The sequence below is a fragment of the Salvelinus fontinalis genome, chromosome 11 (genome assembly GCF_029448725.1).
Source record: "Salvelinus fontinalis isolate EN_2023a chromosome 11, ASM2944872v1, whole genome shotgun sequence".
Lineage (NCBI taxonomy): Eukaryota > Metazoa > Chordata > Actinopteri > Salmoniformes > Salmonidae > Salvelinus > Salvelinus fontinalis.
The window spans coordinates 41,213,344-41,240,679 of record NC_074675.1 but is presented as its reverse complement, the minus strand read 5'-3'; the positions used below and the strand labels follow the sequence as shown (position 1 = coordinate 41,240,679).

Genomic DNA, 27,336 nt, shown 5'->3' with positions numbered 1-27,336 from the left:
AACCCCTATAAAACACAACCCTTCCCTCCTTGACTGTAGTCTAACCCCTATAAAACACAACCCTTCCCTCCTCGACTGTAGTCTAACCCCTATAAAACACAACCCTTCCCTCCTTGACTGTAGTCTAACCCCTATAAAACACAACCCTTCCCTCCTTGACTCTAGTCTAACCCCTATAAAACACAACCCTTCCCTCCTCAGCTGTAGTCTAACCCCTATAAAACACAACCCTTCCCTCCTTGACTGTAGTCTAACCCCTATAAAACAAAACTCTTCCCTCCTCGACTGTAGTCTAACCCCTATAAAACACAACCCTTCCCTCCTTGACTGTAGTCTAACCCCTATAAAACACAACCCTTCCCTCCGTGACTGTAGTCTAACCCCTATAAAACACAACCCTTCCCTCCGTGACTGTAGTCTAACCCCTATAAAACACAACCCTTCCCTCCTTGACTGTAGTCTAACCCCTATAAAACACAACCCTTCCCTCCTCGACTGTAGTCTAACCCCTATAAAACACAACCCTTCCCTCCTTGACTGTAGTCTAACCCCTATAAAACACAACCCTTCCCTCCTCGACTGTAGTCTAACCCCTATAAAACACAACCCTTCCCTCCTTGACTGTAGTCCAACCCCTATAAAACACAACCCTTCCCTCCGTGACTGTAGTCTAACCCCTATAAAACACAACCCTTCCCTCCTTGACTGTAGTCTAACCCCTATAAAACACAACCCTTCCCTCCGTGACTGTAGTCTAACCCCTATAAAACACAACCCTTCCCTCCTCGACTGTAGTGTAACCCCTATAAAACACAACCCTTCCCTCCCTGCGCCTCACTCTCTCACAGCAACATCTCCCATAGATGGCTTCCTTATGCTATTGAGATGTTTAGGGATGGGAGGATGTTTATGTAAATTAGATGTAAATGCAGTGGTTCAGTCTCGGGTAAACGCCTGGTTGTGTTCCTCCATCACGCCACCACCCATTATATGGGAACAACTTACCAGCTTATGACTTCACATCACACTGAGCATGGTTACATGCACACAAAAATACAATTATTGTCGATAGTCAGATTAATATACATTTCCCTAAAAATCCTGTATGTTGTATGCTTACTTCGATTTTGACCTTACACTGATTAAAATAAGCAGAGTAAGGTGTTTACATGACTATTGCCATACTCTGCCTACTGCCATAATCTGTTTAATATTGAATTATTAGAGTGCATGTAAAACGTACTCTATGATACGTCTCATTGCTGGTTAATGGCGTAATGACACAAACTCTCCTTCTCGCTTCGCTGCCTACTTCTATACCCCCTTCTCTAGTGGGGGGTTTACGGTTGTAAAGGGAAATGCATTGAAATAAATCCAGCTATGAGGCAGACTGGCATGACAGGATGATAACTGATTAAAACACTAAGGTGAAAACTCCTGTTCTGTTTTAGGGCTCAGTGCAAGACAGGTGGTGATGACATAAGAGCTGAAAGCCGGAGCCAACCCCCAGAGCTCTCATTCTGCTCTAAGTGTGTGTGTTTAGGAAAGCGTGTATTAAGAGCAGGTGCAACCAGAGCTTCCCGGGGAGTTCTGAGCTCAGAGTATGTCAGCACCTATAGCCTGAGCCCAGCTATCAGCCAAGCCATTAGTCTGATGGGTGAATGGGTGAGTGAGCCAGGGGAGCTCTGGGGGTTGGAAGAATACCTGAGGGTAAGTCTGTCTGGCCTACTGATGGCTGACACACACATTAAATGACACAGATGGATGGATGGTGGGTAGAGGGAGGACTCTCACCAAGTGCCACTCATCATGACCAACAGATAAATCTCTCAGTCATTCTACCTCTAAACTCTACTCACCAAATCTGCCTCTGTTACATTCCAATTGCCTTCTCTTTCTGAACTCATGTTTTATGTCTTTAAGTTCCTCTCTTGTTCGCTTTCTGTTTTTTACTCCTGTTCTTTCTATCTCAGTGAGAGTCTAAGTGGAGAGCTCTGATCCTAGTCCAAAATGACACAGACACACACACGCACGCACGCACACGCACGCACGCACGCGCGCACGCGCACACACACACACAGAGAGAGAGATAGATACCACCACAACATAATCTTCAATGAAGACATTATGTTGTCATGGCAACAACCCTTCTATCCCCCTTCTTGCTAAGAGGGCAGCTGGGACCTGTTACTCAGATCTAGGGGAGGAGTTTGTCCTGCTCAGATCTAGGGGAGGAGTTTGTCCTGCTCAGATTTAGGGGTGGAGTTTGTCCTGCTCAGATCTAGGGGAGGAGTTTGTCCTGCTCAGATCTAGGGGATGAGTTTGTCCTGCTCAGATCTAGGGGAGGAGTTTGTCCTGCTCAGATTTAGGGGTGGAGTTTGTCCTGCTCAGATCTAGGGGAGGAGTTTGTCCTGCTCAGATCTAGGGGAGGAGTTTGTCCTGCTCAGATTTAGGGGTGGAGTTTGTCCTGCTCAGATCTAGGGGAGGAGTTTGTCCTGCTCAGATCTAGGGGAGGAGTTTGTCCTGCTCAGATCTAGGGGTGGAGTTTGTCCTGCTCAGATCTAAGGGAGGAGTTTGTCCTGCTCAGATCTAGGGGTGGAGTTTGTCCTGCACAGATCTAGGGGTGGAGTTTGTCCTTCTCAGATCTAGGGGAGGAGTTTGTCCTGCTCAGATCTAGGGGTGGAGTTTGTCCTTCTCAGATCTAGGACCAAGAGCAACTCCTGACCAGTCTTTGGGATTAGTTACTTGTAAAAACAATATGTTACATATTACTCATTACATTTAACAAAAGTAACACGTTACTTTACAATATTACTTTGTGTGGAAAGCATATTACTAGTTATATTACTTTGCGTTACTTTCATGAAAAAATAATAATCTAAATCTCTGTTTGTTTGACTGTTGGAGGGAGCAGGGCAAGCCTCGCATGCTATACCAAAGATAGAAAGTAACCTAACTCAGGTTTGATCACTTGTTTCTACTTTCGTCTGTGGCACTGCTTTCCTGTGCTAGTCTACAAGTGCTGCGCTATATATGGGCTGCTTTATTAGCCATATTTGGTATTTATTAGGATCTCCATTAGCCGCTGCAAAAGCATCAGCTACGCTTCCTGGGGTCCACTTGAAACAATACATGACATAATACTGTAAGGTTCTGTATTTATTTTTTTAGTCAACCTTGTGTTCTGTTTTGTTGTGTTCTTGAACGTAGCCCTGTTTCTTTGTATTCTTGAACGTAGCCCTGTCTTTCATTTTTGTTAATTGATTTCACCTGTGTTAGTTACTCACCTGGTCTTATCAGCTCCTTATTTAGTTCAGTTCATTCTGTTTGTGCCTTTGTGAGGTATTGCTTGTTTTGACTCTACTAAGCCTTTTCCTAGCTCGTTTGTGAGAACCAGTTATAGCCTTCAGTCCTAGTTTTGATTCACCTGCCTGTTTGCCTACCTGTGTATGACCATTGCCTGCCTGTGACCACGATTCCTGCCTTCTGTGAAGGCGAAATAAACAACTGCCGCACTCTGCGTGTAAATCTACACCTTTTTCTCCCTGAGTATTCATTACAGAATACCTCACTAAAAATGTAATGGATTCAGCAGAGCTACAGCGGCACCTAACCCAGCAAGAGGAGTATCTGGAGGAAATCTGCCATCTTCTCCGCCAGCCTATCCCTACTCCTCTGATGCCAGGTATCATAACCCATAGCCCTCCTTCATTCATATCCATGCCTGGAAAATATGATGGTTCACCTGGGAAATGTCAGGCCCTCGAGTTCCGCACCACGGCTGCAGGGAGTGGATGGAGTGAGGCTGCTTTACTTACCGTCTACCGAAGAGGGCTCAACAGGGAACTTCAGGCAGAGCTGGCCTGTAGAGGTGACCTTCAGGATTTAAATCAACACATTCATATGTCCATCAACCGCCGAAGAACTCTGCCACCCAGGAACCCAAAACCTTCTCTTTCCATGATTCCGTCATCCCGTCTGAGTCTTCCAGAGTCCATGCAGTTGGGCCATGCTCCTCTCCCGTGTATCGAACGTCAAAGGCCAATTCAAGAAAGGCTCTGCCTATACTGTAGAGGGAAAAGATCATCTACTCAGCCATTGCCCTGTTCGCCCCCCACAGAGAGATGAGAAGGGTCCCTCCGCTGCCATGCAGGTAGGCGTGTCCTTATTTCTAAATATCTCCCAGAAGCAATTCTCCATCCCAGTATTGATAACCGTGAAGGGGGTTACTAAGTACGTAGAGGGCTTGATAGATTCGGGAGCAGCAGGTAATTTTATCGATCACCAGCTAGTACAAGAGCTTGACATTGATCTAACACCTGTCACCCCTCCCTTAAGGATTAACACCCTGGTCGGGCAGCCATTGGGCACGGGCTTCCTTACGCACCTGACACAGACCATCACCCTCCAGATTGGGGATAAGAGTTCCATAAGTTGAATGGAGTCTTCCACACCAAAACCAAACAGCCACTCAGCCTCGGACACCCATGGCTTTGTAGTCACAACCATGCCATCTCGTGGTGACAAGGGGAACTACTGTCCTGGTCTTCTATTGACCTACTCCCTGGAGTGTCCCCACCGAAGGGCTGTGTTTACCCCCTATCTATCCCGGAAAATGAGGCAATGGAGAAGTACATTGATAAAACACTCAAATGGTTTCATTTGTCCTTCTTCTTCCCTGGCTGTGTCCAGCTTCTCCATTGTGAAAAAAGGGGTAGACTCCATCCATGTATTGATTACCGTTCCCTGAATGACGTCATGGCCAAGAACCGTATTCCTCTGATCCCAGCGACCATTGAACAAGTGGGGCGCGCCAACATCTTTTTCAAAACTCGACCTGCGAAGTGCATATAACCTTGTCTGTATACGTGAAGGCAACAAATGGAAGACTGACTTTATCACCGCATGAGGGCACTACGAATACCTGGTCATGCCCTACGGCCTTAGTAACGCCACCGCCGTCTTCTAATCCTTTATGAACAAGGTTTTCCAGGATATGATCAACTGCTTTCTCTTCGTCTACATTGATGAAATCCTGATTTACTCCCACTCCCTGAAGGAACACATACAGCATGTGCAAAAGGTTCTTCAACAACTCCTTGACCATAACCTTTATGGTTATTATAACTTCAGTTCTACTGTTGCTCCCCTCACTGCCCTTACCAGCCAAAAGACCCGGACCATTCAATGGACTGATACCGCCCTGACTGCTTTCGACACCAATCCTGTAGAGGTTTAAGAGACTGACGGTCAGGGTTTGGTCGTGCTCCAGTCCTCCATTTCATAATAAGCAACAGAGGACATGGAAATTGTATTATATCCCAGAGAAATAGAAGTGCAGTAAATGTAAGTAACCTAACCAATGTTCGGTTAACTATCTCCAAGGGTGTTGTCTACAATAATCATATGCACATTTCATTTAATTCCACTTTTTGCACTGAAACTGTCTGCCTTAGGACGAAGCCCACTGTGGGCAGCCAACTCAGGACCATAGACATGTCAGTGACATTTCCATTTGATTCAATCTCAGATCAGCACTTAAAAACAAACGAGCAACCCAGAAAATAATGAAAAATATTGTAGCCTGAGAAACAATGTTCATAAAATTGACAATTTATTAACATCAGAAAACATTAATATTCTGTCCATCTCTGAAATACACTTAGATAATTCCTTTGATGATGCAGTAGTAGGTACAGTTGAAGTTTACATACACCTTAGCCAAATACATTTAAACTCAGTTTTTCACAATTCCTGACATTTAATCCGAGTAAAAATTCCCTGTATTAGGTCAGTTAGGATCACCACTTTATTTTAGGAATGTGAAATGTCAGAATAAAAGTAGTGATCTATTTCAGCTTTTATTTCTTTCATCACATTCCCAGTGGGTCAGAAGTTTACTTACACTCAATTAGTATTTGGTAGCATTTCCTTTCAATTGTTTAACTTGGGTCAAACGTTTCAGGTAGCCTTCCACAAGCTTCCCACAATAAGTTGGGTGAATTTTGGCCCATTCCTCCTGACAGAGCTGGTGTAACTGAGTCAGGTTTGTAGGCCTCCTTGCTCGCACATGTTTTTGCAGTTCTGCCCACACATTTTCTATGGGATTGAGGTCAGGGCTTGTGATGGCCACTCCAATACCTTGACCTTGTTGACCTTAAGCCATTTTGCCACAATTTTCGAAGTATGCTTGGTGTCATTGTCCATTTGGAAGTTCCATTTGCGACCAAGCTTTAACATCCTGACTGATGTCTTCAGATGTTGCTTCAATATATATCCACATAATTTTCCTGCCTCATCATGTCATCTATTTTGTGAAGTGCACTAGTCCCTCCTGCAGCAAAGCACCCCCACAACATGATGCTGCCACCCTCGTGCTTCACGGTTGGGATGGTGTTCTTCGGCTTGCAAGCCTCTCCCTTTTTCCTCCAAACATAACAATGGTCATTATGGCCAAACAGTTCTATTTTGTTTCATCAGACCAGAGGACATTTCTCCAAAAAGTACGCTCTTTGTACCCATGTGCAGTTGCAAACCGTAGTCTGGCTTTTTTATGGGGGTATTGGAGCAGTGGTTTTGTTAGGAGTTATGTCGATATAGGACTCGTTTTACTGTGGATATAGATACTTTTGTACCTGTTTCCTCCAGCATCTTCACAAGGTCCTTTGCTGTTGTTCTGGGATTGATTTGCACTTTTCGCACCAAAGTATGTTCATCTCTAGGAGACAGAACGCGTCTCCTTCCTGAGTGGTATGACGGCTGCATGGTGCATGGTGTTTATACTTGCGTACTATTGTTTGTACAGATGAACGTGGTACCTTCAGGCGTTTGGAAATTGCTCCCAAAAATGAACCAGACTTGTGGTCTACAATTTTCTTTCTGAGGTCTTGGCTGATTTCTTTGTATTTTCCCATGATGTCAAGCAAAGAGGCACTGAGTTTAAAGGTAGGCCTTGAAATACATCCACAGCTTCACCTCCAATTGACTCAGGCTAATTGACATAATTTATCAGAAGCTTCTAAAGCCATTACATCATTTTCTGGAATTTTCCAAGCTGTTTAAAGGCACAGTCAACTTACTGTATGTAAACTTCTGACCCACTGGAATTGTGATACAGTGAAATAATCTGTCTGTAAACAATTGTTGGAAAAATTACTTGTCATGCACAAAGTAGATGTACTAACCGACTTCCCAAAACTATAGTTTGTTAATAACAAGACATTTGTTGATTGGTTGAAAAAGGAGTTTTAATGACTCCAACCTAAGTGTATGTAAACTTCTGACTTTAACTGTATGTACCTCCTCCTGTGTAGATATCATCTCGCACCTAGCGCATTTGAGCCCAGACGTAGACACAAATACCACTGGTGTTTTGACTCTAGCACTGCTAGCGTTACCTTGATCTGTTAGCATGATAGCTAACCATTAACTGTTTGTTTTTTGTAGGAATCCGGGACACAACTTGTGGTCCCAGCCTAAAAACCTAACCTCGTTGCGGAATCCTTAGCTATCATAACTTTCTTCTTCTTATTTATGTTTTTGTATTTGACAGTTTTTCACCCCAATTTCGATCTTGTCTCATCGCTGCAACTCCCCAACGGGCTCGGGAGGTGAAGGTCGGGTGTCATGCGTCATCTGAAACATGACCCGCCAAACCGCGCTTCTTAACACCCGCCCACTTAACCTGGAAGCCAGCCGCACCAATCGAACTTGAATCTGTAGTGACGCCTTGAGCACTGCTGTGCAGTGCCTAAGACCGCTGCGCCAATCGGGGGGCCCAGCTATCAGAACTTTAAAGATGTTGTTGTTGACATGATTAAAACCTATTTAATGAAAACTATTTCATAAAATGAGTGTAGACAGTACATTGATCTGTTGCGTGATCGTTTTATTCAAAATCTTTTTCTCGAGCCGCCAGTTCTGATTGTAGACCGCATGTACCCGGACCCATAGAGATGTATAGCGGGCACACTTGCCACTATAAGAGAAAGTCCTATATGGGCAGAAGCGATAAATGCAAAGATCAGAGGTGTGCCCTTTATACATTCCTATGGACAGCAGCTGTCATGACATTTTTCCAAACAGCCTTTCTCCGCTTGCTTGAGAACTAAATGAGGAAACAAGTCAAGATTGGCTGGTGGAAACACGCACCCGGTAGAGATATGATTCTGAAACTAATGCACACGTTGTTTGACAAAGTAACTGTAATAATATTTCCCAATTTGAAAAAGTAACGTGTTACGTAATCAGATTAATTTTATGAGTAATGTAATAAAGGAACACGTTACTTTTTTACGTATTAGAACACAGCTTCTGACCCAGTATGCCACTGTTCTGACCCAGTATGCCACTGTTCTGACCCAGTGTGCCACTGTTCTGACCCAGTGTGCCACTGTTCTGACCCAGTATGCCACTGTCCTGACCCAGTATGCCACTGTTTTAAATCACAAAATTGATTATGATGGCAGTGCAGTGATGATGATGATGATGGTTAGTGAGGGCCATGATGATGATGGTTAGTAAGGGCAATAATGATGGTTAGTGAGGGCGATAATGATGTTTAGTGAGGGCAATGATGATGTTTAGTGAGGGCAATGATGATGTTTAGTGAGGGCAATGATGATGTTTAGTGAGGGCAATGATGATGTTTAGTGAGGGCAATGATGATGTTTAGTGAGGGCAATGATGATGATGATGGTTAGTGAGGGCAATGATGATGTTGGAGAGGATGAAATGATGAAGATGATGATAATGAGAACAATGATGATGTTTATCACATGTCCCTTGTCCCTTCCCCTTACAGTAACTAAAACCTCTCACCAGAGGTGACCCATTAAAACAACAGTCAACTCTGACTGTAGAAGGCCAGATGGTGCCATTCATGATCACAATGAGGAAGCATTACCATAAGTGGGAAAGTGTGAATGTGTGTGTAAGAGATGGAAGGTGGAGAGAGAATGTTAGGAGTGAGAGAAAGGAAGAGCGAAAGTTGGAGATGTGATAGAGCGAGTGATGAGAGAGAGGTGGAGTGATGGAGAAAATAATGGAGTGATAGTGGTGAGAGAGAGAGATGATAGAGAGACAAAGAGAGAGAGATGATAGCGAGCCAGGGTAATAATCAATGGTGACACACAGGGGAGCAGTAGGCTGTGATTGCTGCTTAATTTCCTGGCTTACCAAAGGGCAGAAAAACCTGCTGCTTTCTTTCACTCCCTCTCTTTCTCTCTATCTCCCTCCCTCCCCTCTTTCTTTCAACGTTTACTGTTCACCTGCCCTTCTCTTTATCATTCTTCCTCTCGCATTCAATTTCTCTCCCTTAGTCCCCTTCTGTGCTCCCCCTCTTTTCGCCCTTTATTTTTCCTCTCCCAAGCCCTCCCTCTCACTTCAATTCAAGGGGCTTTATTGGCTTGGGAAACGTGTTAACATTGCCAAAGCAAGTGAGGTAGATAATATACAAAAGTCAAATAAACAATAAAAATGAACAGTAAACGTTACACATACAGAAGTTTCAAAACAATAAAGACATTACAAATGTCATATTATATATATGCAGTGTTGTAACAATGTACAAATGGTTAAAGCACACAAGTTAAAATAAATAAACATAAATATGGGTTGTATTTACAATGGTGTTTGTTCTTCACTGGTTGCCCTTTTCTGGTGGCAACAGGTCACAAATCTTGCTGCTGTGACGGCACACTGTGGAATTTCACCCAGTAGATATGGGAGTTTATCAAAATTGGATTTGTTTTTGAATTCTTTGTGGATCTGTGTAATCTGAGGGAAATATGTCTCTCTAATATGGTCATACATTGGGCAGGAGGTTAGGAAGTGCAGCTCAGTTTCCACCTCATTTTGTGGGCAGTGAGCACATAGCCTGTCTTCTCTTGAGAGCCATGTCTGCCTACGGCGGCCTTTCTCAATAGCAAGGCTATGCTCACTGAGTCTGTACATAGTCAAAGCTTTCCTTAAGTTTGGGTCAGTCACAGTGGTTAGGTATTCTGCCACTGTATACTCTCTGTTTAGGGCCAAATAGCATTCTAGTTTGCTCTGTTTTTTTGTTAATTCTTTCCAATGTGTCAAGTAATTATCTTTTTGTTTTCTCATGATTTGGTTGGGTCTAATTGTGCTGTTGTCCTGGGGCTCTGTGGGGTGTGTTTGTGTTTGTGAACAGAGCCCTAGGACCAGCTTGCTTAGGGGACTCTTCTCCAGGTTCATCTCTCTGTAGGTGATGGCTTTGTTATGGAAGGTTTGGGAATTGCTTCCTTTTAGGTGGTTGTAGAATTTAACAGCTCTTTTCTGGATTTTGATAATTAGTGGGTATCGGCCTAATTCTGCTCTGCATGCATTATTTGGTGTTCTACGTTGTACACGGAGGATATTTTTGCAGAATTCTGCATGCAGAGTCTCAATTTGGTGTTTGTCCCATTTTGTGAAATCTTGGTTGGTGAGCGGACCCCAGACCTCACAACCATAAAGGGCAATGGGCTCTATGACTGATTCAAGTATTTTTAGCCAGATCCTAATTGGTATGTTGAAATTTATGTTCCTTTTGATGGCATAGAATGCCCTTCTTGCCTTGTCTCTCAGATCGTTCACAGCTCTGTGGAAGCTACTTTCCCTCTCCCAGGTCTTTCCCTCTCATTCTCAAACTCCCCCTCTCTTCCTGACCCCACTCTCCTTCATTCCACTCCCCCCGTCTAACTCTCAACCTTTACTTTTCCGGTCCCTCTCTATTCATCCCTCTCTCTCATGGTGCAGTCAGCTCTTCCACTCTGCAGTTCACTGCAGCTACACACGCACTGTTCACACTGTTTCAACCATTCTGCTGACACACACCTCATCACATTATATTGTGCATAAATATATACTGTAGGCATTTCACGTTATGTAGACACTCAATTATGCACATACATGTTAATGCCAATAGTTGTATAGATACGTGTAATACATATAAAATAGATTATGAGCGCACAGGTTTACACAGAAATAAGAATGAATAGAATGGGCTTGGAAGCTCTAACCCTGGCAATTTGACTGGTAAACTCATAGGTACACTCCCAATGGGTGCCTGGTATCGTGAAGCAATAATTTCCATGGTAGAATGTTTGCTAAAATGATGTTAACTGATGTGGCTCATACAATACTCAGAGTCGATATTCACGTCATAAGAAGGATTTCCCGTCGACCACGCCCACAAATTGGGGAAAACAAAAACATTCTTTCCCATTGACCCCCATTGTAAAAGTCAACTTCGTTGTAGATTGTTTGTTTAAAATAAATAACAAAACATGCCTTAAATTTGCTGTGTTGTACATTTTGTAATGTAATTTGAGTTGATTCAACAAATCACAGCACAGATTGATGGGTACATTCCCTGCTTTTACTTCCTGCTTTGCTCCCATGGGTACACTTGCAATGGCTGCCAATCCACCCATTATGTGATCATTGATTTGAATGGGACACCCAATCTATTCATTCTAATTTCTACGGGCTTACAGTGAATTCGGAACGTATTCAGACCCCTTCCCCTTTTCCACATTTTGTTATGTTACAGCTTTATTCTAAAATTGATTAAATACAAATTGTTCCTCATCAATCTACACACAATAACCCATACTGACAAAGTGAAAACAGGTTTTTAGAAAGTTTGCAAATGTAAAACAGAAATACCTTATTTTATACTGTAAGTACTCAGACATTTTGCTATGAGACGTGAAATTAAGCTCAGGTGCATCCTGTTTCCATTGATCATCCTTGAGATGTTTCTACAACTTGGAGTCCACCTGTGGTAAATTCAATTGATTGGACATGATTTGGAAAGGCACACACCTGTCTATATAAGGTCCCACAGTTGACAATGCATGTCAGAGCAAAAACCAAGTCAAGAGGTCGAAGGAATTGTCAGTAGAGCTCCGAGACAGGATTGTGTTGAGGCACAGATCTGGGGAAGGGTACCAAAACATTTCTGCAACATTGAAGGTCCCCAAGAACACAGTGGCCTCCATCAAATCAAAATCATATCAAATGTCTTTATAAAGCCCTTCTTACATCAGCTGAGTGCTGTACAGAAACCCAGCCTAAAACCCCAAACAGCAAGCAATGCAGGTGTAGAAGCACGGTGGCTAGGAAACCCCCCCTAGAAAGGCCAGAACCTAGGAAGAAACCTAGAGCGGAACCAGGCTATGAGGGGTGGCCAGTCCTCTTCTGGCTGTGCCGGGTGGAGATTATAACAGAACATGGCCAAGATGTTCAAATGTTCATAGATGACCAGCATGGTCAAATAATAATAATCACAATGGTTGTCGAGGGTGCAACAGGTCAGCACCTCAGGAGTAAATGTCAGTTGGCTTTTCATAACCGATCATTCAGAGTATCTGTACCGCTCCTGCTGTCTCTAGAGAGTTGAAAACAGCAGGTCTGGGATAGGTAGCACGTCCGGTGAACAGGTCAGGGTTCCATAGCCGTAGGGAGAAAAGTTGAAACTGGATTAGCAGCATGGTCAGGTGGACTGGGGCAGCAAGGAGTCATCAGCAAGGAGCCTTCATTATTAAATGAAAGAAGTTTGGAACCACCAAGACTCTTTCAAGAGCTGGCCGCCCGGCCAAACTGAGCAATCAGGGCTCTGTCAGAACCCTGATGGTCATTCTGACAGACCTCCAGAGTTCCTCTGTGGAGATGGGAGAACCTTCCAGATGGACAACCATCTCTGCAGCACTCCACCAATCAGGCCTTTATGGTAGAGTGGCCAGACGGAAGCCACTCCTCAGTAAAAGGCACATGACAGCCCGCTTGGAGGTGGCCAAAGGCCACCTAAAGACTCTCAGACCATGAGAAACAAGATTGTCTGGTCTCATGAAACCAAGATTGAACTCTTTGGCCTGAATGCCAAGCGTCACGTCTGGAGGAAACCTGGCACCATCCCTACGGTGAAGCATGGTGGTGGCAGCATCATGCTGTGGTGATGTTCTTCAGCGGCAGGGACTGTGAGACAAGTCAGGAGAGGGTAAGATGAACGGAGCAAAGTACAGAGAGATCCTTGATGAAAACGACTCTAAGCACACAGCCAAGATAACGCAGGAGTGGCTTTCGGACAAGTCTCTAAATGTCCTTGAGTGGCCCAGCCAGAGCTCGTACTTGATTCCGATCGAACATCTCTGGAGAGACCTGAAAATGGCTGTGCAGCGATGCTCCCCATCCAACCTGACAGAGCTTGAGAGGATCTGCAGAGAAGAATGTGAGGAACTCCCCAAATACAGGTGTGCCAAGCTTGTGGCGTCATACCCAAGAAGACTTAAGGCTGTAATCGCTGCAAAAGGTGCTTCAACAAAGTACTGAGTGAAGGGTCTGAATATTATGTAAATGCGATAGTTTATTTTATTTTATACATTTGCAAAAATGTCTGAACTTGTTTTTGCTTTGTCATTATGGGGTATTGGGTGTAGATTGGCTAACTATTTAATCCATTTTAGAATAAGGCTGTAACATAACAAAATGTGGAAAGTCAAGGGGTCTGAAAACTTTCCGAATGCACTGTACACCCATTAAAACACCCACCTCTGGTCTGTAACAGTTGCCTCAGGACCAAATAGAGGAGCAGCACACGCACCCCCCAAACCCCCCCCCCCCCCCCCCCCCCCCAACCCCACACACACACACACACAGCAGGCAGACAGGGCCTGTTAATTAAGGCATTAATAAGGGTGTGTGTGCGTGTAGTGTGTGATCATGGATCATTCGAGTGTTCTTAAAGCAGGGTGAACTGGCCTGTATATTGATCACTCTGTCACACTGCAGTTCTCACTGCTTAATCAAAGCCATCCGTCTCTCTCCAGACCAGACCCATGCTACATTTATTTCTCTTTATTAGTCTACAATAATAACCCTGGGCAGAAAAGAGCTGTAGTTTTCCCCTCACTCAAGTACACACACCATTGATTAATGCATGACTTCAGGCAGCGTAGCTAGTGTGTGTGTGTTTAGAGAGAAAGAAGGATAGTAGTAATTTTCCATTTTCACCAGAACAAAGTTACTCCCTCTTGAGAAACCCACTACTCTATAAGCTGTATGTAGCTGGGGCATGATGAGGTGATGGGTTATAGCTAAGGTTGCAAATTTACCAGTCATTTATTTACCAAAGTTATTGGAATCTATGGTAACTTTTGTAATTTATACTTTAATAACTTCATTTTTAGTATACATATTGTATATCTGGGTCCATATTCTCCTTGAGTTTCTAGTGGATAGACCATATGGTTAAAGAAAAAATAGACAAATTAATGAAAAAAAGCATCTATACTGAACAACAATATAAACGTAACATGTAAAGTCTGGTCCCATGTTTCATGAGGTGAAATAAAAGATCCCAGAAATGTTCCATTCGCACAAAAAGCTCTTCTCAAATTTGGTTCACAAATTTGTTTACATCCCTGTTAGTGAGCATTTCTCCTTTGCCAAGATAATCCAACCACCTGGCAGGTGTGGCATACCAAGAAGATGATTAAACAGCATGATCATTACACAGGTGCAACTTGTGTTGGGGACAATAAAAGGCCACTCTAAAATGTGCAGTATTGTCACACAACAAAATGCAACAGATTTCTCAAGTTTTGAGGGAGTGTGCAATTGGCATGCTGACTGCAGGAATGTCCACCAGAGCTGTAGCCAGAGAATTTAATGTCATTGTCTCTACCATAAGCCACCTCCAATGTTGTTTCAGAAAATTTGGCAGAACGTCCAACCAGCCTCACAACCGCAGACCATGTGTAACCATGCCAGCCAAGGATCTCCACATCCAGCTTCCTCACCTGCGGGATCATCTGAGGCCAGTCACCCGGACAGCTGATGAAACTGAGGAGTATTTCTGTCTGTAATAAAGGCCTTTTGTGGGGAAAACAAATTCCGATTGGCCTGGCTCCCCTGCCAGGGTGGGCCTGGGAGGGCATTTGCCCACCCACTCAAGTGCCAGGCCTACCCATGGCTGCGCCCCTGCCCAGTCTTGTGAAATCCATAGATTAGGGCCTAATGAATTTATTTCAATTGACTGATTTCCTTATATGAACTGTAACTCAGTAAAATCATTGAAATTATTGCATGTTGCGTTTATATTTTTGTTCAGTATAATTAACAATGGCATTATTATCAATTAACACTGCAACTCTTCCAACTATTGTCTTTTTCACAACATGTCGTTTGGCCCCAAATTTTTTACAAAAGACAGTAAAATAAATAAAAGTGTTTAAAATGTGTATAAATGCCATTGACATTTCATGCTAAAACCCTCATTAGAACATCAGTTTGCGGGGCTCTGAAAAACACCCAAATACGTCCTTTTAGAAATTATGCAAATCTTTAGATGTTGTACACATGAAATTGTCATTCCGAACTTTATCTGCAACGTTATATTACATTGTGTTGCAACTTGAGCGATACCTCTGTCCATTCCACAGGTAACTGCCAAAATAAAGGAAACATTTGAGTAAATGAGGGATACAAAGTATATTGAAAGCAGATGCTTCCACACAGGAAGTTCCAGACACTTGTAGACTATGCCAAGACATGTTCTGGCGACTCGTGTTGGCCCAACGCCCTATTAAGACACAAAGTTTTCTTTATTGTGGTAGTTACCTGTAGCAGCAGGTTACACAGAACAGAACAGCTGGATAAAGGAAATGGCTCGAGTCGCACAAAATAGAAAATAACTTTGCAGATCAAATTTCTATTTACAGAAAAATGGTAGATTTAAGGTAAGGGTTAAGCTTAGGGTTAGGTAAGGGTTATGGTTTAGGGCACTGTAGGGACGTCCCAAGAATCCCAGATAGCACTTACCCTTGTTTCAGCAAGAGGCAACAAAGTTCGACAGTTATTTATGACAGTTATTTAATCCTTATGACGGTCTTCATCCATAACCATTGCTTACATGGTTATACAGTAATTGTGCCAGTTCTAGTTCAACCTGTTACTGACACATTGTCCTCACTTATCTAAATTTTAGTTGGTTTGCTATTCTTGTGAGGACTTCTGGTACTCACGAGTATAATAAAACGTGTACACACACACACACACACACACACACACACACACACACACACACACACACACACACACACACACACACACACACACACACACACACACACACACACACACACACACACACACAGCATCAGAAGACACAATATGAAGCCTTCACACTGAGACAGACAGATGGTGTTGTTGTTTAATTGATGGCGTTATTAATAAGGTGGCTTCAATGCGTTTAATACAGTTCAGTATATCTTATTATTGTTTAATAATGTTTTAATACGTTAGGATGTGATGATAATCATAACGGTTGTTTGGGTTTACCAGACAGAAAGTCCCGGGGTGGAGCCTGAGTGTAGGGATACCCTGACCCTGGGGACAAACCACACAACACAGTTAGGGAACGTATGTGTGTGTGAGAGAGAAAGAGTTTGTGTGTCCATGGGTGTGTGTGTGCGGGAATGACATATATCTCACAGTGCAGTACATACAGTACCAGTCAAAAGTTTGGACACCTACTCATTCAAGGGTTTTTCTTCATTTTTACTATTTACTAATAGTGAAGACATCAAAACTATGATATAACACATATGGAATCATGTAGTAACCAAAAAAGTGTTAAACAAATCAAATTATATTTATATTTGAGATTCTTCAAAGTAGACACCCTTTGCCTTGATGACAGCTTTGCACACTCTTGGCATTCTCTCAACCAGCTTCATGAGGTAGTCAACTGCAATGCATTTCAAACAACAGGTTTGACCTGTTAAAAGTTAATTTGGGAATTTCTTTCCTTCTTAATGCGTTTGAGCCAATCAGTTGTGTTGTGACAAGGTAGGGGTGGTATACAGAACATAGCCCTATTTAGTAAAAGACATAGTCCAAATTATGTCAAGAACAGCTCAAATAAGCAAAGCGAAACGACAGTCCATCATTACTTTAGCTTAGTTGCACAACGCATCACTGGGGGCAAACTACCTGCCCTCCAGGACACCTACACCACCTGATGTCACAGGAAGGCAATAAAGATCATCAAGGACAACAACCACCCGAGCCACTGCCTGTTTACCCCGCTATCATCCAGAAGGCGAGGTCAGTACAGGTGCATCAAAGCAGGGACTGAGAGACTGAAAAACAGCTTCTATCTCAAGGCCATCAGACTGTTAAACAGCCACCACTGACATTGAGTGGCTGCTGCCAACATACTGACTCAACTCCAGCTCACTTTAATAATGGAAATTGATCAAAAATGTATCACTAGCCACTTTAAACAATGCCACTTAATATAATGTATATGTATATACTGTACTCTATATCATCTACTGCATCTTGCCATCTGTATGTAATACATGTATCACTAGCCACCTTAAACTATGCCACTTTGTCACGTTCTGACCATAGTTCTTGTGTGTTTTTCCTTGTTTTGTGTTGGTCAGGACGTGAGCTGGGTGGGCATTCTATGTTTTGTGTTTCTATGTGGGGATTGTCAATTGGCCTGATGTGGTTCTCAATCAGAGGCAGGTGTTTGTCATTGTCTCTGATTGGGAACCATAATAAGGTAGCCTGTTTTGTGTTGGGATTTGTGAGTGGTTGTTTCCTGTCTTTGTGTTTCTCTGCACCAGATAAGGCTGTATCGGTTTTGCCACGTTTGTTATTTTGTATAGTTTGTAAGTGTTCACGTTTTTCTCTTTATTAAACATGTTGAGCACTGGCTAAGCTGCGTGTTGGTCCGATCCCTGCTACACCTCCACTTCTCGTGAAGAGGAGGAAGGCTGCCGTTACACACTTTTATGTTTACATACCCTACATTACTCATCTCATATGTATATACTGTACTCGATACCATCTACTCCAGCCACTTTAATAATGGGAATTGATGGAAATGTATGTAAAAATGTATCACTAGCCACTTTAAACAATGCCACTTAATATAATGTTTACATACCCTACATTACTCATCTCATATGTATATGTATATACTGTACTCTATATCTTCTACTGTATCCTAACATCTTTATGTAATACATGTATCACTAGCCACTTTAAACTATGCCACTTTTATGTTTACATACCCTACATTACTCATCTCATATGTATATACTGTACTCTATACCATCTACTGCATCTTGCCTATGCCGTTCTGTACCATCACTCATTCATATATCTTTATGTACATATTCTTTATCCCTTTACACTTGTGTGTATAAGATAGTAGTTGTGGAATTGTTAGGTTAGATTACTCGTTGGTTATTACTGCATTGTCGGAACTAGAAGCACAATCATTTCGCTACACTCGCATTAACATCTGCTAACCATGTGTATGTGACAAATAACATTTGATTTGATTTGACTTTGAGACGTGAAGGTCAGTCAATCCGGATAATATTGAAAGTTTCTTCAAGTGTAGTCGCAAAAACTATCAAGCGCTATGGTGAAATTGGCTCTCATAAGGACCGCCACAGGAAACGAAGACCCAGACTTACCTCTGCTGCAGAGGATACGTTCAGTAGAGCTACCAGCCTCAGAAATTGCAGCATTAACAAATGCTTCACAGAGTTCAAGTAACAGACATCTCAACATCAACATTTCAGAGGAGACTGTGAGAATCAGGTCTTCATGGTTGAATTGCTGCAAAGAAACCATTACTAAAGGACACCAATATGTAGAAAATACTTGCTTGGGCCAAGAAACACGAGCAATGGACATGGAAATCTGTCCTTTAGTCTAATGAGTCCAAATGTAAGATTTTTGGTTCCAACCGCTGTGTGAGACACAGAGTAGGTAAACGGATGATCTCTGCAGGTGTGGTGTGGGGGTGCTTTGCTGGTGACACTGTCAATGATTTATTTAGAATAAATAACTTAACCAGCATGGCTACCACACCATTCTGCAGCGATACGCCATCCCATCTGGTTTGCACTTAGTGGTACGATAATTAGTTTTGCAACAGAACAATGACCCAACACACCTCCAGGCTGTGTAAGGGCTATTTGACCAAGAAGGAGAGTGATGGAGTTCTGCATCAGATGACCTGGCCACAATCACCCGACCTCAACCCAATTGAGATGGTTTGGAATTAGTTGGTAGAGTGAAGTAAAAGCAGCCAAAAGTACTCAGCATATGTGGGAACTCCTATAAGACTTTTGGAAAAGCATTCCGCATGAAGCTGGTTGAGAGAATGCCAAGAGTGTGCAAAGCTTTCATCAAGGCAAAGGGTGGCTACTTTGAAGAATCTGAAATATATTTTTATTTACTTAACCCTTTTTTGATTCTATATGTGTTATGATTATAGTTTTGATGTCTTCACTATTATTCTACAATGTAGAAAATAGTAAAAATGAAGAAAAATCATTGAATGAGTAGGTGTGTCCAAACTTCTGACTGGTACTATATGTCAAAACAATGCACAGTTTAAATAACATTCAGCATATTACTAGGTTCTGGAGTGTTTCCATGACGTGACCAGGAAGAACCCCTGGCCCTACATACAGGTAACTTCCAAAATAAAGGAAACACTTGAGTAAATGAGGAATACAAAGTATATTGAAAGCAGGTGCTTCCACACAGGTATGGTTCCTGAGTTAGTTAAGCAGTAAACATCCAGGGCACAAGTGGTCACTGAATGGTTAAATGAGCATGATAATTGTGTAAACTATATGCCATGGCCCTCTCAGTAACCAGATCTCAACCCAATTGAACATTTATGGGAGTTTCTGGAGTGGCGCTTGAGACAGCGTTTTCCACCACCAGTAACAAAACACCAAATTCTGTAATTTCTCATGGAAGAATGGTGTCTTCATCTCTCCAATAGAATTCCAGACAATTGTAGAATATATGCCGAGGTGCATTGAAGCCGTTCTGGCTCATGGTGGCCCAATGCCCTATTAAGACGCTTATGTCGGTGTTTCCTTTATTTTGGCAGTTACCTGTATCTGTCTTTGTTTAAATCCACCACGGCTATTTCATGATGACTGGGACCTAAGAGGAGATTCAGATGTCAAGGAGAAACGGAGGCAAAGAAATCAAAGACAAGTGACACTGAGTTAACAAAAGAGAGAGGAAGAGTAGAGAGAGGAGGCTAGGAAGCAATACTGTAAGAGAGAGAAAGAGAGAAAGAGAGAGAGAGAGAGAGAGAGAGAGAGGAGGATAAGCAGAGAGGAGACAAAGGAGCAATACAGCAAGAGAAAAAAGAGTAAGAGAAAGAGGTAGAGAGAAATTGAGGGAGAAATAGCCAGAGAGGAAGAGACAAAGGATGAGAGGGAGAAAAAGACAGGGAAAGCAAATCAGAGATACTGCAAGAGAGAGGGAGGTAGGTAGTTCAATATCGCGTAATGGCTGACTAGGCAGTGTAGAGCTACACTCTAAGTTAGGAGAAACAGAGGCAAAGAAATCAAATAAACAGAATGCTGCAGCCTACCTGGTGTTCAACCTTCCCAAATTCTCCCATGTCACCCCGCTCCTCCGCACACTCCACTGGCTTCCAGTCGGAGCGCGCATCCACTACAAGACCATGGCACTTGCCTACGGAGCAGCAAGCCCTTCTATACCTTCAGGCTCTGCTCAAACCCTACACCCAATCCGAGTATTCCGTTCTGCCACCTCTGGTCCCCAGAGATTGCCTTCAATGACAGTCCGATGATGTTGTGACACACGGCCCCAGACCATGACGGACCCTCCACCTCCAAATTGATCCCGCTCCAGAATACAGGCCTCAGTGTAACGCTCATTCCTTCGATGATAAAGGCGAATCCGACCATCACCCCTGGTGAGACAAAACCGAGACTCGTCAGTGAAGAGCACTTTTTGCCAGTCCTGTCTGGTCCAGCGACGGTGGGTTTGTGCCCATAGGCGACATTGTTGCCGGTGATGTCTGGTGAGGACCTGCCTTACAACAGGCATACAAGCCCTCAGTCCAGCCTCTCTCAGCCTATTGCAAATAGTCTGAGCACTGATGGAGGGATTGTGCGTTCCTGGTGTAACTCGGGCAGTTGTTGTTGCCATCCTGTACCTGTCCCGCAGGTGTAATGTTCGGATGTAGCGATCCTGTGCAGGTATTGTTACACGTGGTCTGCCACTGCGAGGATGATCAGCTGTCCATCCTGTCTCCCTGTAGCGCTGTCTTAGGCGTCTCACAGTACAGACATTGCAATTTATTGCCCTGGCCACATCTGCAGTCCTCATGCTTCCTTGCAGCATGCCTAAGGAGTGTTCACGCAGATGAGCAGGGACACTGGGCATCTTTCTTTTGGTGTTTTTCAGTGTCAGTAGAAAGACCTCTTTCGTGTCCTAAGTTTTCATAACTGTGACCTTAATAATTGCCTACCATCTATAAGCCGTTAGTGTCTTAATGACCGTTCCACAGGTGCATGTTCATTAATTGTTTATGGTTCATTGAACAAGCATGGGAAACAGTGTTTAAACCCTTTACAATGAAGATCTGTGAAGTTATTTTAAATTTTACGAATTATCTTTGAAAGACAGTGTCCTGAAAAAGTGTTTCTTTTTTTGCTGAGTTTATAAGGAAATCAATCAGTCAATTAAAATAAATGAATTAGGCCACAGGGGTGCAACTTTGGTTTTAGAGCAGTATACTCTCAATCTTGCAATAAATCAAATCTAGTGACACACAACTTAACATTTCTGCCATCCATTGTGACATTGTGGGAGGATAACCAACCTTCCAATTAATGGCAATACATTTCTTAACCACAAAAAATGCTAGAATACACAGTTTCTTCTCTGCTAGAATTCAGCCAGCCTTCTCAAGAACATAACACATTGAAATATGTCCCGATTTGGGTGTTACACCTCCAGCAGAATAGTAACATTTCTGAGTGAATGATATTCAGTTTCACTGGCGTATAGTATGTTCTATGGATGGTCTTAAACTGCAGTCATTTATGTCTGAGATTATATGAACATGACGGAGCATTCAAACACATCTGTTTCCATTCACCATCATCATCAGTCTCCCAGGACTTCCTCACATTTTTGTTTTACATGTTTTGTGTCATTAGGAAAGGCCTATTAACCCTTTATAAAGTTTGAAAATAAACTTTGGACGGTTGTCAGACTACCTTAAAAAATGGCATTTGAAGCTTCTGGCTTGTCCAGTGTTTGCTGCACAGAAAGAATAAAGTGTTGCATCTGCAAAAAGGTTCACCTCAGTGCAGTCACAGACTGGCCTGGTTGCCTGACACTGATGAGACCTCTGTCACCATCTGATCCTGTTCAGATGAGGCATGAGAAGAATTAGCTTGGTGTACATTTATACATTATATTATCCAAGAATAGAATCTATGGTTCAATAACTGAAGTGACAATTATTCCCAGATCCCAGACTGTAGATATAAGCTGCTGTCCTGCTGCTACTGTAGGTCTACCCATCAACTCAAGATGGAACTATATATCCATTCACTCATTTACCTGAGCTCTGTAGACTGGTCTTCCCTGGTTGTCTGACCCTGCTGGGACACCTGTCACCATCTTATCCTGCTAAGACATGATGAGCATAACATTGTGTTCTGATTGTGAACCATGGCAGTGAAGCCTGTAGAGCTGTTTATACCGTGTCAGTGTGAAAAGTTGGAAATTAGCTAGGGAAACTGACCGATCAATAACGTTACATTGTTATACTGACTGGGATTGGGACACAAAAATATCTCACGTTAGCCAACTTGAGCTAGTTCTAATGGTACGACAACTGGTGAAAACGAGCCAAATTAAATTACTTCTATTGAAACGGGACAAAACAAAGACCACAAAATATTTCCATACACACAACAGCTGTTAGACACTGCTACCTGACAGATAGCTAGAGCAACTGGCTGTGGTAGCTACTAGCTAGCTAGTTAATTCATTTCAGACAGAACTTCAGTCGATAGGGGATGAAACACTAGCTAACGTTAGATACTTTTTTTCTGTTAAGTCAAACAGAAGTTATTTTGGCTTCCAGGAATTGTGTACAGATCTTTTCAACATGGGGCCGTGAATGATCATGCTGAAACATGAGGTGATGGCGGTGGATGAATGGCACGACAATGGGCCTCAGGATCTCCACACGGTATCTCTGTGCATTCAAATCGATAAAATGCAATTGTGTTCATTGTCCATAGCTTATGCCTGCCCATACCATAACCCCACCGCCACCATGGGGCACTCCGTTCACAACGTTGACATCAGCAAACCGCTCGCCAACACGACACCATACACGCTGTCTGCCATCTTCCCGGTACAGTACAGCTGAAACCGGGATTCATCCATGAAGAGCACACTTCTCCAGCATGCCAGTGGCTATCAAATGTGAGCATTTTCCTACTGAAGTTGGTTACGACGCCATACTGCGGTCAGGTCAAGACCCTGGTGAGGACGACGAGCATGCAGATGAGCTATCCTGAGACGATTTCTGTGCAGAAATTCTTCGGTTGTGCAAACCCCCAGTCTAATCAGCTGTCAGGGTGGCTGGTCTCAGATGATCCAGCAGGTGAAGAAGCTGGAATTGGAGTTCCTGGGCTCGTGTGGTTTGCGGTTGTGAGGCCGGTTGGACGTACAGCCAAATTCTCTAAAATAAATTAACATTCAATTCAGCTCTGGTGGACATTCCTGCAGTCATCACGCCAATTGCACACTCCCTCAAAACTTGAGACATCTATGGCATTGTGTTGTGTGACAACTGCACATTTTAGAGTGGCCTTTTATTGTCCCCCAGCACAAGGTGCATCTGTGTAATGACCATGCTGTTTAATCAGCTTCTTGATGTACCAGACCAGTCAGGTGGATGGATTATCTTGGCAATGGAGAAATGCTCACTAACAGTGATAACCAAAACTAATTTGTGGACAAAATATGAGAGAAATAAGCTTTTTGTACGTATGGAACATTTCTGGTGTCTTTTATTTCAGCTCATGAAACATGGGACCACACTTTACATGTTCCGTTTATATTTTTGTTCAGTATTAAAAACAATGAAAATAAAAACGTTTAAATATGTCCACAGTTTGGGCCCCCCTCAGGTTCTCTGGCAGGCTATTCCAGAGGCTGGGGGCATAATAACTAAAGGCTGCCTCTCCATGCCTCTTGGTCCTAGGCTTCAGGATAGTTAAAAGGCCAGTGCCAGAGGACCTGAGGGACATACTGGGTACATAACTTAAAAGCATGTCTGACATGTATTGGGGTACTCAATAGTCGATTGATTTAAAAACCAATAGAGCAATCTTTAAATTAATTCTAAAACTGTTAAGCAGCCAGTGCAGAGCCCAGTCCAAGCGCTTCTCTGTCCTGGCACCCCAATGATGGAACCAGCTTCTCCTTGAAGCTAGGACAGCAGAATCTCTGCCTATCTCCCCAAAATATCTGAAACTCTGCCTCTTCAGAGAGTATCTCAAAGAATCCCACAGCCCCCCCCAAACTAACACTCACACTTGACTCTTTTCTCCTTTTCTAGCTCTGACTGCTGATAGCTACTTTACTGAGAAAACATTTACTTACTATGACGGTGATATGTGGTTGTCCCACCTAACCATCTTAAGATGAATGCACTAACTGTATGTCGCTCTTGATAAGAGCATCTGCTAAATGACTAAAATGTAAACAAAGAAAGAGGGAGAGAAGAGAGAGGATCAGAAGAGAGGGGAGACAAAGGTGCAATATGGCAAGAGAGAACAAAGAGGAAGGGAGTGAGTGATAGAAAGAGGTAGAGAGAGGAATTGAGAGAGAAATACCGCAAGAGAGGGAGAGGTAGAGAGAAAGAAGGAGAAGAGAGAAAGCAAATCAGCGATACTGCAAGAGAGGGAGGGAGGGAGTTCAATATTGTGTAATGGCAGAGTAGAACTACACTCTAGAAGCTATTCACAATGAGAGTGCCCAATTAAAACACTGCAAAGCACAAACTCATAAACACACTAAGGGTTGTATGCTACAAGTGGGGACAGAAATACATGCTAGCACACACACGCTAGCACCCTCACACAGGATGAGTCATACAGAGGTGTGTGTGTGTAGGCGAGGGATGGAGAGAGGGATAGACACATGTTCTAGAGCAATAATAATGACAAATGAATCAAACAAAAACACTTCAATCATCTAATCACTGGACAGTATAATGCATGCATGCACACACACAGTTTAAAAAAAAAACTTTAGCACAGGACTCAGTATTCCGTATGTCCTGTATAATGGGGTGCACATACACAAACACCTCATTACAGGACACTAGCTCAATCAATTCACACAGTACATCTACTATATAATTTTAGTGTTCTGGTAATGTCAAAACTGAACACACTTTATAATAGAGAGGAAAGGACAGGCAGAGAGTTGGAGGAGTGGGAGCAATCTTTACAGTGGGAAAGCAGAAAGTTGAGGAGATGAGGAGAAAAGACAGAGAGAAAGTGTGTGTGTGTGTGTGTGTGTGTGTGTGTGTGGCTTGGCCAGTCAGTGTGTGAAGCTCTCAGCTCATTGGTGGTTAGAGTGCAATAACTCAGGAACAGGGGCTCAGAGTGAAGGATGGAGGGAGAGACAGAGAGAGAAGGAACAAACAGAATAATGCATCAACAACCCTCCCGTCAGCAAACATGTTGCTCTCCTCTACTCCCTCTCTCCTCTTCTGCAGAAAGAACTAGACAGAATATATTCAGCTGATAAGGAGAGGGAGAGGGAGGGAGAAGTGATGTATCAGGGACAGGAAGGAAAGCAGAGAAGAACAGTGGGGTGAAGACAGGAGAGTTGAAGAGAGTAAGGGGGTGAGATTAAATAGAGACTAGTAGAGAGAGATGAGGGACAGAAAGAAGGGAGGAAAATAAAGGAGGTAGGAAAATAAAGAAAGGAGGGAGGGAGGGAAAGAAAGGGGGAAGGGAAAGGAAGGAGGGAAAGAAAGAAGGGAGGGAGGGAGGGAGGGAGGGAGGGAGGGAAAAAAGAAAAAAGGAGGGAGGGAAAGGAAATAGGGAAAAAAGAAGGGAGGGAAAGAAAGAAAAGAAAGAAGGGAGGAAAAGAAAGAAAGGAGGGAAAGAAAGAAAGAAGGGAGGGCAAAAAAGGAGGGAGGGAGGGAAAGAAATGAGGGAGGGGAGAAAGAAAGGAGGGAGAGAGGGAAGAAAGGAGGGAGGTAGGGAAAGAAAGCAGGGAGGTAGGGAAAGAAAGGAGAGAGAAAGAAAGGAGAAAAGAAAGAAAGAAAGGAGGGAGGGAAAGAAAGGAGGGAGGGAAAGAGAAAAAGGAGGGAGGGAGGGAGGGAAAGAAAAAATGGAGGGAGGAAAGGAAAAAATAAAGGAAGGGGGAAAGAGAGGGGGGAAAGGAAGGAGGAAGGGAAAGGTGGGAGGGAAGAGGAAAGGAAGGAGGGAGGGAGGGAGGAAGGGAAAGAAAGGAGGGCTGGAAATAAATGAAGGAGGGAAAGAAAGAAAGGAAGGAGGGAAAGAAAGAAAGGAGGGAGGGAGGGAAAGAAAGGAGGGACGGTGCCCCCCCTTGGGTTGTGCCATGGCGGAGATCTTTGTGGGCTATACTCGGCCTTGTCTCGGGATGGTAAGTTGGTGATTGAAGATATCCCTCTAGTGGTGTGGGGGTTGTGCTTTGGCAAAGTGGGTGGGGTTATATCCTTCCTGTTTGGCCCTGTCCGGGGGTATCATCGGATGGGGCCACAGTGTCTCCTGACCCCTCCTGTCTCAGCCTCCAGTATTTATGCTGCAGTAGTTTATGTGTCGGGGGGCAAGGGTCAGTTTGTTATATCTGGAGTACTTCTCCTGTCTTATCCGGTGTCCTGTGTGAATTTAAGTATGCTCTCTCTAATTATCTCTTTCTCTCTTTCTTTCTCTCTCTCGGAGGACCTGAGCCCTAGAACCATGCCTCAGGACTACCTGGCCTGATGTCTCCTTGCTGTCCCCAGTCCACCTGGCTGTGCTGCTGCTCCAGTTTCAACTGTTCTGCCTGCGGCTATGGAACCCTGACCTGTTCACCGGACATGCTACCTGTCCCAGACCTGCTGTTTTCAACTCTCTAGAGACTGCAGGAGCGGTAGAGATACTCTTAATGATCGGCTATGAAAAGCCAACTGACATTTACTTCTGAGGTGCTGACTTGCTGCACCCTCGACAACTACTGTGATTATTATTATTTGACCATGCTGGTCATCTATGAACATTTGAACATCTTGGCCATGTTCTGTTATAATCTCCACCCGGCACAGCCAGAAGAGGACTGGCCACCCCTCATAGCCTGGTTCCTCTCTAGGTTTCTTCCTAGGTTTGGGCCTTTCTAGGGAGTTTTTCCTAGCCACCGTGCTTCTACACCTGCATTGCTTGCTGTTTGGGGGTTTAGGCTGGGTTTCTG

The 27,336-nt window shown here is 43.4% G+C and overlaps 1 protein-coding gene across 7 annotated transcripts in view; it reads right to left on the bottom strand.

Annotated features, from left to right (window-relative positions):
* LOC129866085 (chloride channel protein 2-like) overlaps positions 1-27,336 on the bottom strand; it is a 249,482-nt gene that overhangs the window by 89,373 nt on the left and 132,773 nt on the right. For 5 of the 7 annotated variants that reach the window (XM_055939252.1, XM_055939250.1, XM_055939256.1 and 2 more), the window contains exon 3: positions 16,348-16,395. The exons of the other annotated variants lie outside the window; for them this stretch is intronic. In XM_055939252.1, the coding sequence (XP_055795227.1) occupies positions 16,348-16,395 (48 nt within the window). The remainder of the gene's footprint in view (positions 1-16,347; positions 16,396-27,336) is intronic. 7 annotated transcript variants of the gene reach the window in all.